Genomic DNA, 13,603 nt, shown 5'->3' with positions numbered 1-13,603 from the left:
AGGGAGGGAAAGAACAGCCCAACATTTTTAGTACAAAGTTCGATCAATTTATGAAAAGGTTGATGTGTGTTTGCCTCTGCCTTAAATTAAATTCACCAACTAGTTCTTTCCTGTATTTCCATACATGGAATGTACTCACACTTACCTTTGAAAAGTTTCCCTACAGGCAGGAAAGTCTTCTCTGCTGTAGTTTTCTAAAATGTGCCATTTCCTTCCTCCTGCAGCTACAGAGCTACTGGCAGATGACCGGTGTGTGATAAAGCTGTTAAAGGGATTATGCTTCAAGCATTTGGGCAAGATCTCAGAAGCAGAAGACCACTTTAATTACATCTATTTAAAGTAAGTTTTCATACCTGGCATGTAGGAGAGCTCTTGAGTTTCAAGTAAGAGGAGATGAAACCATGATATGAATAGAAGGGAGAGGGTTGCAGTATCTTTAGTGTTTGCTCCAAGGTATTTCAATTTTAATTTCCACTGTTATTAGCCATGTGTTGAAGAATTTCAGATCTTCAATTTTAATTTTATTTTAAAATAATTTTTAATTGAGGTGTTTTCTCCTTTTTGAGGGACTGTAGGTGCACAAAATTGTTCAGATACCACTTAGCTTTTATTGCCCCCTTCCTCTTCCCAGTCATGAAGAAGCTGTACCAAAAATACAAATGCACTCTGCAGAGACTGGTGGGAGCATGATTACACTGGGACCTTCTGCACATCATGTGGTGAATGGCACCTCTTTTTGTCAGCTCACATGGGTAGAGCTCATGATATTGTCATCTTTTCCAACATTTCCCTGATAATAAAGGCATTATTTTCTGATCCTGAGATTATACATACTGTGTAGGATGCTTATGCAAAATACACATTTAATAACCCAGAAGGGAGCTTTGGATAGAGAACATGACAAGTGTTGTAATAGAGATTGATTGCTCCTTCTGATCTTAGCTAATCTCCTATTTATTTGTGTTTGGAGCTGTTAAATGAGAGAAACAATATATCATTTCAAGGTCTCTAGGCTATTTCTTTTCCAATGCAGTGAGAAGAAGATAAAATATGACCATTACCTAATTCCAAATGCCTTGCTGGAGCTGGCAATACTGTATCTGGACCAGGATAGAAGAGAAGAAGCAATAAAACTTCTGGAAAAAGCAAAGTAAGTGAAAAGCCTGTGTTGGTGTCTGGTGGATCAGTTTGGTGTTTCACTGGTTAGCAGGAAGCAGAATAATTTCAGTAATATCATGGAAACTCATTTCATTTTTCCAATGGGAGCATGCATGCCTTAGTTTTGGTTTGGACCTTTCCAGTGTTGCATTTGTTCAGTCTTGGACTTGAAAAAAGTGCCAAAAAATTAAGTATCTTAATAGGAATGTCAAAGGCTCCATAAGAAATAATCCATGTGTAATAAAATGTAATAATCTTTGTAGTATATTTGCTTGTTCATATAAAAGATGTATTAAATTTAATCAAAGCTCTGTGCTGTGGCTAAAATAGCATTACTTAAACTGATGGCCAGCACTGCCTGTTTCTTTCCTTGATGAAATACATTTAAGATAACACTCCAGGTTACACTTGGTATCTTTGTATTGTTTCATCTGCATCAAGGCAACTAAAACACCTGCTTTTACTGTTTTGTGTGATTGATTTTTCTAGCAAAGTAGGTTTATGGGAAGTTGGACTTGATCATGTGTGTTCTTTATTATAAAATTAACAAAATACGGGTTTTGCCTCTGTTTGAACCTTCATTTCTCTGCTGAGCCAAAATTTTGGCAGTGATGGGGAGGGAGGAAATCCAACCCAAACAACTCTCCCCCTCTTCAAGCATCTAGCAGCAATGGGGCAGTTCCCCTCTGCCCGGGTGCTGAATGAGGCCAGATGTGCAGAGTCAGTGCCACAGGTGTGAGCAGCTACAAAACTGATGCCTGCCCTTGGCTCAGAGAGGTCAGACAGAGTTTTATGTTGCTTTTTGTCCAACTGAGGCAACTCTGCAAGTCAGAGTAGCAAATCAAGTCTACCAAAGATTATGCCAAAAGCCTGTCAGCACAAAAATTAAAATATTACAATCTTTAGTCTCCTGTGCTTCTGAGCCTGGTTCTCTGTAGACTCATGGAAGATATTAAGAGCAGCAAAAATTGCATTAGCAAAGTGCAGTGGAAAGCGTTTCAATTGGCTTCATGTTTTTCAAAACACACCTCTCCTGTCCTCATTTCCTTTGTTCAAATCTCTCTTAACAAGAGATCCAGAAATGAATGATTTGGAGCTGCTGATTCCAGCTGGAGCTTCTGTCATTGCTGCTTGGCCATTGCATCTTTCCCTGGTAGCTCTGAGTGTCTCAGGTCCTCTCAGGAGAAGGTGTTTGGCTTAACAGACAGCAGCTCTAAAAAATGTGCTGTCCCCAGTGTATGAAAGCTGCTACTCACACTTGCTGTGCTCAAAGAACTCTTGAAAACTGTATTGACTGGGAAAAAAAAACCAAACCAAACAAAAAAACCCAAAAAAGCAACGAAAAAACCCCAAACCCCAAAAACCCAAACCTACCCTCATTACAAACCCCCTTGTTTCAGTCAGTCATAAATAAAGGTGCAGCTCTTACATTTCCGCCTGTGGCATTAAAATGCTCAGGGTTTCTGAGCTTTCAGCTACCAACACTGAATGTCTCAGGAGCCACGAGAGGGAGAGCAGAGCCTTGCTGGGGCTGCAGAATTCACTTTGCAGTTGGCAGCAGCGCTTGGCTGGTGCCTGACATTTGATTTGCCTGACCTAAATCCACGTCCTGCTGCTGGCTTGGATCCTCAGCTCTGGGAGAAAGAGTGGGACGAGATGATAAACAGTTATGGCTTGGTCATGCATGGAAATAATTCTATTTGTATGACTGTAAAGTACAAACAAGAATATCAGTGTACTCATGAGAAATACAGGCTCGGCATGACAAAATCCATTTCATTTAAAGGGAAAACTCCAAGGGGTTTCAGATCAGCACACAGCAGAACCTGGCCACCTCCTTTTCTCAGTCAGCCTCTTGGGTGTTGCATACATAAAATTATAAGCTGGTGTAGGATGGGCATGGAATTCCTTGTTTTCTCCAAGACTGGCACTGCCACAGACAGATACCACTCTGCCATGCTTGGTTTGAATTATGAATTTAGAACTGAAATGCTGTTAAGACACACAGAGTTTAATACTTAATGTTATGTTTCTGTAAAGATGACAAATATCTTCTACAAGAAAATTAGCATGGTCTAATCCTCTTTTGTATCTGGATTCTGTATCCATCCTGTAGGAGATGACATGTTAATTCCTACTAAGTAGGATCTGCAATTTCTATGTGGTCCTGGGGCAAATTCTCTTTTTTTATGTATAAGCTTTTCCATGAAAGTACAGGTTCTTTGAGTGTTCCAGTAACTCTTTAGAGCAGGACAGAACTACAGGAAACTATAGGCAGATGACAGTGTGGAGCCAGGCCCTAGATGTGTGTGGTGGAAATCCTGCCAGTCTTTCCCTGGGATGATGAGTTGCTCCTCAAAAGCTGATATGGAATCTGCTGTGTGCCCACTTTCTCTTTCCAGCAAATTGTCTGCCTTCATTTCCTCCACACAGAATTCACATTGTTGGCAACCATAGGATGGAGATGGGGTGTTTCCCTCCTCTGGATCAGGACATCTTCCCTTCTCTCACTCTCTTTTTTCTCTTTTTTTTTTTCTCCCTTCCTCTTTACTTTCTTGAAATTAGTCTGACTTATTAAAATGATTTTTTTAAATGCTGAAAATATTTGTATTCAAATCTGTCAGTTACACTTTGAGAGGGAGAAAAAATGTTCTAATTTCTGAATGTAACCTAAGTGAATGTTACAGATAATTAATGTGGTCTCAGTATTTTGATTGAGTGGACCAGATTCAATTTCTTACTAAGCTATATTTTTCTACTAATTGCCAGACAGTGGAACTACAAATAAAGAACAAAGAGCTGCATTGTTTGGCCAGGAACACATGCCTTGTATTTTAGAGTAGGCAACAAAGGAGCTTGTGAAGAAAGAATTTTCTGCTGTCTACTGTTGTTTTGCTTAAAACAGTAATACAAAGATAACTTAGAAATGTTTTAAAAATATATATTAATTGGAGTGGATCTTCTTTTGTTTCAGACAAAACTACAAGAATTACTCCATGGAAACAAGGACACATTTCAGAATTCAAGCTGCCCTGCACCAAGCCAAATCCGCCCCAGAAAATGGAATGCACTGTGGAGCCTCGGCGGTGTCGTAACTTTTTCTTCTTTGATGTTCTGTTTGTTGAAAACTTTGGTGCAGAAAATTACTGACACTTTAGAATTATTTTTCCTTTTCTTTCAAGTCAGTGAAAAACCAAATAACTTAAAATTTCAAAGGTGATGCATAAAACATTAATCTAGTGTAACAACATGGCAAAAAATCTCTCAAACCAACCATAACCCTGAAAAATATTGTTTTTCCAACAGTGGCTTTTTGACACTTGCACACACCTCCATCTGTGTAATTCATTTTCAATTGTGTGCCTTTTTCTTGCATTTGCAACATTCTGTTGTAGCTTGCTTAGTGAAAGGGGAACATTTGAAAAAAAAACCCAAACAGCAAAACTTTAAGATTTCCAGATTTAATCTGTTAGTTCTAAATGTTTGTTTGCATCCATACTGCTGGCAGCTGAGAAGGAAGCATTGCTTTTTCCCAGTACCTGCTTAGTTGGAATGGTGGGAGAAAATCTCACAGCAGGGAGGAGCTCTGGATCCTGGGCATGTCTAGTTGTGCACAGGAAGCTTCTCTTTACCAGAAGAGAAACTATTCTCTTCACATTTTTGCTTCTGTAAGAACCCTGCTGGTGGGTGAAAAGAATGATCTCCCTTATGCAAGAACCTTGACTTTTTCTTGAGTTTGGTTTTCCTGTCAAGTCTGCTGCTTGTAGCAGCTGAATTAATTTACTGAGGATTGCAAAGGGAAAGGTGGTGATGGCATAAAACTGCATCACTTCTTCTTTGACAATGGGAGGTTCTTAGGAAATGTCTTTTGTCAGAATGAACATGATCTGAAGCTTATGTCAAATTGAAAGCACAAGTCCTTGAAGGTCATTCAGGAGATGGCAGCACTGCAGGGGCTGGAGCAGCCCAGGAGCTGCTGTGCCAGTGCAGCCCTTCCTGCAGGGGCTGCTCTCAGGATTCCCAAGCTGAGATGTCCCCGTTGCACAAGGCTGATGTTCCCTGTGGGAGGAAGCTGGGGCTGAAGCAGGCTCCCTCACCACAAAGGACATCTTTATCTTTCTGCTCTTTATTGATCTTTGGGAGGTTTTCTGTGTTAGGGGTTTGAGAATAGAGCAATGAGCTGGGTCTGCTTTCCAATGCTGCCATGGAATTCCTGCTTTGCTGGTGAAGTCAGCGGTACCACAGCTTTGCCTCGTGTTTGCTTGCTCCAGGCTAGCTCCATGTCTGTATGCCTCTGGGGTTTTGGGGCACACTTCTACCTCCCTTTTGAAAGAGCTTCTTCCCCATGACCCATTCTGATGGGTGGAGATGGGAGGTCTTCTGACAGCCCTTTCTCTCCAATGGAGACGTTTGTCAGGAAGATTCATATCTATGTACCTCACAGTGCATATCCTTTCTAAAGTGATTGTTCCCAGCAGAAGAGAAAATTGACAGTTTATAGCTCTGCTTTTGCCTCCTCAAAGGAAATAAAATTGTTTTATAACTGTAGATTAATATGCAAGGAGACAGAACCACCAGTTTCTCAACATGGAGAACTTGCATTGTCTTAAAAATAGATGCCCTTTATAAAAGTCTTTGCAAGTTAAAAATCATAGATGAAAAATGCATTTTTTAAAGTGACTTTCTCAGATAAATTCAGTTCTGATAAATTTCTTGATTCAGATAAAATTCAGTATAAACAATTATGCTATTTACATGCTGCACATCAAAACTTCAGTGTAAAAATTCAGTCATTCTTTGTATAGAATAAAAAAAGTTTCTTGTTCTACTTCATGCATATAACGCCTCTTCTTCCAGTTGTGTCCTTTTCAAATATTTTGGCAGCCTTAGCATCTTTTAAGCAAGTAATGCCACGTGAAAATTAGCATAAATTGTACTTTGCAGAAAGTGAACAATCCTTCTGAGTGTAGATTCATTTCTCATCTTTGAAATTTCACCCACAACTTGGTTTTGCCTGATCTTAGATAGATCACAAAAGGATGTACTGTGTGATGCTCAGCCAGCTTCCCTGATGCTTTGCAGCAATGAAAATCCCAAGATTTTCCTAAGGTTTTCAAAACCTTCCTTAGATTTTCAGAGTCATCTCCAAACACAGCACCAGTCACACTGTGGACCTGATCTCCAACTTCAGCTGAGTGCTTTGTAGTTCACTGTGATGTTTGACTCCTTGGCTCCCAATTTGCTCCCAAGCCATAGCAAATAATCACCTTCCCTATGCAATGAGGATTTATGGGCTGTAATAATATGGATTCACTTGAGGAGAAGATGAATGGAAGGTCTGGTACATTGTCACTGTGTAAGTTTTTTGATGTGTTACATTTGCAATTGGCCAACCTCTCTCTGCTCATCAGTTCCCTCATTTTGGTGCTCCTCCATGGCAGGGATCCAAACTCCATGGGGTCAGCCTGGGCTGGAAGGTTGATGCTGGGCTGGTTTTTCCACTGCTCCTCCAGCAGCTGTGCGTGGTGCCTGGAGCAGCTCTGCAGGACAGCAAATTGCTTCATCAGTCTGGAGTCCCAAATGCAGTGAACCAGGGGAAGCACAAAGGTGTGAGCTCTCCCCTCAGGGTACTCAGCAGAAAATAGCAGATATTGTCACTGAATTGCACAGCAGAGACTGAAGCATGGCCCAGGATTCAGGAAATGGAGGTGTGACTGCAGATGGGTATAGTCTGCAGAAAGAGTAATTCCTTCTGCATTCAAACACTGAACTGTGTGAGCAGTGCTTGAGAAACCCACTCTGTGCACCAGCTTTAGCCAACAACTGCTGCAGTCAGCTCTTCCCCATCCTCAGCAAAGCCAGAGATGTTACCCAAAGACAAAAATTACTAACTCAGACAGCAGAAAAGTTTTCTGCACTTGGTAGGACTTTTATTATAAAACCCACAAGCTTTATTTCTTCTTCTATGTCTTTTTTAAAACTAGGAAGTGTTTTCCTGCCAGTGACCAGGGAGGGGTAGAAACTCCTCCTCAGTTTCCTGGATGTCTGCAGCAGCAGCCGTGGTGGCCCATGGGACAGTGCTGTCACCTGAGGGCAGGAAGGGCAAGGCAGTGAAAGGGGCATCCCTTTATCATGGGCTGAGGGATGTGGAATCCCTGTGTGCAAGGGAACTGAGGGAGGAGAGGCAGCTCCTGCTCAGGCCTGGTCAGGTGCAACTGCAGCTCCCAGCTCCTGTGAGTAACACGAGATGAGCTACAAACTGTTGGGTGAAGGATGCTGGGCTGGAGCTGGGCCTGGCCACAGCTTTTCTGGATGGTTAGAGGAGAATTTGATAAAGTCACAACCATGATACTGTGATCTGGAAACACACATTTAATATTGCTCAATTCTACCGGTGTCACAGGAGCTTTGCTTGCAGTTCAATTGCCATGCACAGCTCACAGGTGCCACCAGGGATGGGTGGTTCAGGGACTGTCCCCTTCTGACTGTGCCTGGCCTCAGGCTGCTTACACCTCAAAGCTTGGCTGAGGAAACAGCATTTTATGAAATACAGCAGCGTAGAACAGGATCATATCAAACATTTCCTCCCATTTCACACTGGTTTTGGCATTAAATTCTGTATTGAGTGCTTTAGTATTTTTAGTTATCTGTGGCCTGGGTCCAAGACTAAAAGCTCACTAAAAGCTCACAGGCTGACAGCTTGTGTGCCTCTGGCCCAACAAAGGCACCAAGTAATGCTTCCCCATGTGAGACAAAGCTTTCCTACAGGTCAGTCCCAGAATGCAAAAAGCACTCCCAGGAGTTTAAATACAACACTCAGCCTCCAGTTCCAGCTGCAAGATACATTTCTTTCTCTTCACAAGCATAAAAACATAGCAGCAAAGCAAATGTATATGAAATGACCAAAACAATGCATTCAACACTGTTCCCCTCTGGGAGGAAGAGGAGAAGATAAAGAGGTGAGTCATGTTGTTTACTGCTCTACAGGAAAATGGGTAATGGTTGGCAACATCACTGATGAATGAGACTGGGCAACCTGAACAGACTAGAAAAGAACTTGCTTCTTTTCTCATTATGTTCTGCAAATCCATTTTGGTGGCAGGTGATGTGCAAAGCGTGTACCAGCAAGTGTTTAATTGAATGATTTGTCATCATAGAATATTTTTTAAAGATGCTATCTAGGTTTGCTTCAGGTGTTTAAAAAAAATATCCAAGTACTGGTTTTTAAGGACATGCCCAGTCAATCCCTGTCTCCAAGATTTATGAATAGCAACAAGGTTAATAAATACCTGCATTGCACTGTGCTAAAGTTCTGCATAGTGTTTGCTCACATTCAATCATGGCTCTATAGAACTGGGCTGTGCTCCATTATCTTCTGTGGTTTTTTTAAACCTGAGGACCTACTTATTTTCATTGCTGGCTAAGCATAGGCAAAATGTTTATTTAGAATTATGCATTGCAGGGAAATCTACTTGCTTTCTCTCTCCTTGGCTATTTTACAGGAAGAATACAAAACAGAGCAGTTGTAACCCCCTGCATGCTCTTTTTATGGGCTGATTCAATTTTAAAAAAGGCAAAGAAAAGTTTATCTTCTGCTAGCAAAGTACAGGAACAGCACTTTCAGGCCTGTGGCCTAAAAGTAATGTAGTGATGTGGTGGAAAGAAAAGATAGGCAGAAGCTGCAATACTCTGGACAGTTTTCCTCTTCCTATTGCTATTTCATTCTGCAGTGCACAGGGTGTGAAGGTAAGAACAACATCCTTGGTGCTGGAGCTGTGTGGGATGTTTGTGTGCAGTGCTGCAGCCCCAGGCCATGCTCGGTGTCAGCTGTGTCACAGGGCAGGCCCAGGAGGAGCTGCTGCTCTGTCAATGTTCTGGGGAAGGTGCTGCTGTGGGATGCTGCAGCTGCCTGTGCCCTGCAGATGTGGCACAGGAACTGAATCTCAGTGCAGCTCTGTAAATCATTCTGGGGAGGGAAGCAAGGCTGTTAACTCCAGAGGATCCTACAATGGCTCATGTTCAGGGTCATCTTTGTGTGGGTACAGCACTGCTCTCACCACCACGAAGGTTGTACAGCTGCAGGGGTTTTTAGGTGCAATCAGAGCCAGCTACAGTTTTGATATTTCAGTCATAGATACAATATCAGGTTGGAAGGAACCTCCAGGATCAGGTGGCCCAACCTTTCTTGCCAAAAGCAGAGGCCAGGCAAGGTGGCCCTGCACCTGTCCAGCTGAATCCTAGAAGTATTCAGTGGTGAGAGATCTAATATTGCCTGGGGAGATCTAATATTGCCTGGGGACATTATTCCAGTGTCTGATGCAATTTTGTGAAAAATTTGGTTTGCCTTTCATTCCTATGGCTTGTGAATACCTGAGTGGTTTCCATTCTGTGACGCTGGCTGGGCTGATCACTGATGCACACAAATTTGGTATTTCTAAGGAACAGCAGGAATTCCATGCACAGTGTCTTTGCTACAGCTCTGTTGTTGTCTGATCTGTCACACACACACATACATAAAGAAAAGCATATATAAATATACATAAAACATCTATGTATGTATGTATACTCACACACAGAGGGAACAGGGTTCTGGAGCCAAAGCTTTTTAAAAATTTAACTGCTTCAACTATTTATTCAATTTGGTACTTTAAAAAGGCAAGATAATTTAAAAAGAAAAGCAAGCTTTGGTGATAGCTGAGGAAAATGCAGAGGTTAAAGGCCTTTACTAATGGTTTGCAGTAGATCACACTGCAGGACTGTGCAGTTTGCAGCCTGCTAGAAGATGAAATCCCAAGACAAACAGGCAATCTAGCAAGAGCCCTTCAGTGGAGTAACCTCACAAAAATGCAGTTTTATGCTCTAGATTTGAAGGCATCATTTTTCACTCTGGACTAGCAGAGCTGTGCCTCAGTGGGACAGTGCCTGGGATGGCTCTGTCCTGCTCAGAAAAGAGATTTGGAGTGATTCATCCTTTCCCCCTTGAATTCTTGCCTTGTCTGCCTCCCTCAATCTGCTTCCCCAGCGTGAATCCTGGATTACACAGGCAGCTCCTGCTAACGTGGCAGAAGTGTGGACAAAAGAGGCTGAGGTGGTGAAGTTTGTCTGTCATGGTGCAGCGAGAGCCCTGGCAAAAGAGCAGCCAGGGAGCAGAGTGAGGCTGGGAAAGGGCTCAGCGTGGGCAGCCAGGGCCCGTGCAGTGTGTGGGGAATCCAGCATTTACTGCTGTGTGCAGAGCTCTTGAAATGCCTTCTTGGAAAGAAAGAGAACTGTTTTGTCGGGGTTGGTGCTGCAAAGAGCAGGTTGGTTGAGTTTCTGCTGCTTGTTTTCCAGGACAGAGGAGGGCTGGGGGCTCTCTGTGCACGCTCTGCTCCGCGTGGCTGCGCCCCTCTTGCTGAGCCAGCAAATACCTCGGTGCTGTGGGAGCACAGAAAGGGCTCTGCACAAAGGATTTCTTCATTATAAACTCCTCTCTGCAGCTTTTACTTAGCAAAGTGTCAGAGCAGAGTGGATGTTGTAATGAATCAGTTGCTAGTGTGAAAGTACAGTTATTTCTTCTGCTTAAATCAAAAAGATGCTTTAGCAGAGTGCATTCAGACTGTTCTCTTTATCACAAAGCATTAACTTTGCATTTCATACCAAGAATTCCAAAGCCCAGAACTCTTATCCCAGAACAGGTTTAAATGCAAGATAATCTGCAAAGGATGGTTAGCATAAATTATATTCTTCAAAGTTAAATGCTATATATAAAAGGAAAAGTTAATCCTTGAAGCTAATTTTTATTCTGGGTATTAAGTCAAGAAGGGTTCTTCTGAACAGATTTTATTCATGTGTTTTTATAGGTTGTCAACTAGAATGTATGTTTTTAATAAAAATGTGGTATCTCTAACAAACTGTGTTTGTAATCAGGCAGCATCCACATTTTTCCCTGAGTCCTTTTAATCCAGGATTTAACTGCTGAGAGACCCTGGATGTTTAGTTTCAGCCATCTTGTTATTTATTTCACTGGCAGTCTGACTCAAAAGTATTTTCATCTTTACCACAATTGCACAAGGACAGGAAGTGTCGAAGTCCTGAAACTGTGGCAACTGAAGTAAATTCAGGTATTTCACAATCCCTCAGCTCAGAAATGCACCCTTCTGCCACTGGAGAGGGAGCCTGTCAGCCTTCCAAACATGGAACTGCTTTCAGCCCTGGGAAGCTGCAGGACCATAAGAGCTTTTAAACCCTTATGTGGCTCATGTTCCTGAGAAAGAAATGCTCTGGGCTGGGTTTGTTTGTTTATGTATGATTCTCCCCCAGATTCACATAATGAACTGGCAACAGTAATAAGGATTGCCATCCTTAGAAGTAAAATGATTAAAGTGGTAATTCCTGTAGCATGCAAGAATTTTTAAGCATGAAGGTCTGTACAAAACTGAGTATTCCTTACTGGTCATTACATCTCTGGCTGCAGGTTTGTGGGAGTTTCCCTCTCATGCAGAGGACAAAATCCATTTCCTACTCCAATCTGGAAATGGAACCCCAGCACATCCCTGCAGTGCAGGGCTGCCCTCCCTGCTGCAGTTCCTGTGCAGGGGCCAGCAGTGCTGTGGTGGCTCTGGCCTGGGGGTCTCACAGCCCTGTCCCTTTGCTGCTGGGATGGAGCCTGGTGCTCCCTCAGCCCAGCTGGGGCAGTGCCAGGGCTGCTGTGCCACTCCAGCCCTAAATTACAGATGCCATCCCTGCACTCGGTGTTTCCATCCCACTGCACAGGCCCCATGAAAATGCCCCAAAGCAGCAGCTCCTGAGGCTGTCGAGCACCTCCACACTGGTACCTGCACACAGTGCCTCTGAGAGGATTTTTTGTTTGATTTTTTCCTTCAAACTGCCTTGCAGACATTTTTCTATGGGCCTGCCATAAGAAGGACTTTGGGTGGACAGGTCCAGGTGAGTCAGAGCCAACTCCTTCCCCTCACCCAGCTGCAGGAGACTCCAGCTGGGAACAGCTGTGCTGTGCTGGACTGCCTTCATGTGTCTGAAGTGCAAGTAATTGTTAGACACCTCTAGGACACGAGGTAAATATATCTTCATCTTATACATGGCAGAAATAAAACACAGATCTGGTTCCACAATTAGCTAGAATTCAGGTTACACACTATTTTGCATTAAATTTAGATCAACTCTTCTTTAAATTCAAAATCACCCAGAACAGTATTGTATCTAAAAACTTGAAAAATAATTTGATTTATTTGTTATATTTACACATTGGTCTTGAAGCTAAAATTTGAACTTTTTTGGAATGGTTTTATGTCATCAGCTCCAGTTTTAACCTTTCACACCTTTTTGCTATTTAACAAGTATTTTAATAAAAGTAATTTCTTCCCTTAGCCCAGTCAGTATCAGTGTTAAAAGTTCAGGTGTCAGCTGCCTAGGAAAGCATTCAGCTCAGTAACCCATCACTTCCTACTTCTTTTAAATCTTTCTTAATCAAGTCTTGTAATAAATAAAGATTAATACCACCATGACAACACTGTTTTTTTCAAATTGTTCATTTGCCAGTTTTAACAAGATAAAGAAATGAATACTTAATGTGGACATTGTTTTGCCAAAAAAAAAAAAAAAAAAAAACCCAACCCCTGAAACAAACAGACAAAAAGGAGGACACAAAGGAACACACATGGAATGATGAAAAGGAACAATGATATTGCACAACTTCAGGTCTCTCTTCCCAGATTTGGATCCATGTAATTAGGGATGTATGAATTCAGCAAACGTTGTGTCCAGATAAATGTGTGGCCATTTGAGTGAATCTAGAACTGCAGAGTGTTTTTCAATTCCTTGTGACCGCTCCTTGGAGCTCTTCTCTAAGGGAGCAGGGTGCTGTCAGCTGCAGGAATCACAAATAAATGTTGACTCTCCACTGTGCTGACCAGTTATCCATAACCCACAGAATTACAAATGCACTAAAAGTCCTCAAACGACCTGGGTCTTCAAACACAACTTCTTGTATCAAGAACTCAAAACTACATCTGAAACACAATCAAAGAATATCCCCCAATTTGCTGTGGTTAACTTGAGATTGCGTTTCATTTCATGAGACCAGGGCTTCTCACTGTCAGGGTGGCACTGAATGCACAGAAGTCACAGAAGGTTCATCAAGGGAGTGGGGGAGAAGAAAAAAGGAGAAAATCATGCTAAGTGGAAAAAGGTCATTTACAGCTACAATCTTTGCTGGAGCCTCTCTTAACAAGCAGGTTCTGTTTGCTACAGAAATCAGGGAATTGTGTCATTCTGGCTATAGCAGGACTGTTTGCCCCTCCACTGCTACCCTGACACTCTGTGTTTATATAAACTTTGCATTTATGTGCAGAACAAAGTCTATTTTTCTCCTCTCTGCATTCATTCCTGTTTGGTGGACTGATGTGCCAGCCAGCAGGGCTCAACAGATACATTTAATACAGGAGAC

At 42.2% G+C, this 13,603-nt stretch overlaps 1 protein-coding gene across 3 annotated transcripts in view; it reads left to right on the top strand.

Moving 5' to 3' along the window:
- Window positions 1-5,989, top strand: part of TTC39A (tetratricopeptide repeat domain 39A) — a 44,111-nt gene extending 38,122 nt beyond the window's left edge. For all 3 annotated transcript variants that reach the window (XM_064720369.1, XM_064720368.1, XM_064720370.1), the window contains exons 16-18: window positions 225-339; window positions 1,034-1,150; window positions 4,133-5,989. In XM_064720369.1, coding sequence (XP_064576439.1) covers window positions 225-339; window positions 1,034-1,150; window positions 4,133-4,253 — 353 coding nt within the window. In that variant the 3' untranslated portion in view covers window positions 4,254-5,989. The remainder of the gene's footprint in view (window positions 1-224; window positions 340-1,033; window positions 1,151-4,132) is intronic.
- The last annotated feature ends 7,614 nt before the right edge of the window (window positions 5,990-13,603 follow it).

Source organism: Zonotrichia leucophrys, chromosome 8, assembly GCF_028769735.1.
Source record: "Zonotrichia leucophrys gambelii isolate GWCS_2022_RI chromosome 8, RI_Zleu_2.0, whole genome shotgun sequence".
In the NCBI taxonomy this organism is placed as follows: domain Eukaryota; kingdom Metazoa; phylum Chordata; class Aves; order Passeriformes; family Passerellidae; genus Zonotrichia; species Zonotrichia leucophrys.
Note: the sequence above shows the minus strand (reverse complement) of the source record. Positions and strands in the feature narration are given on the sequence as shown.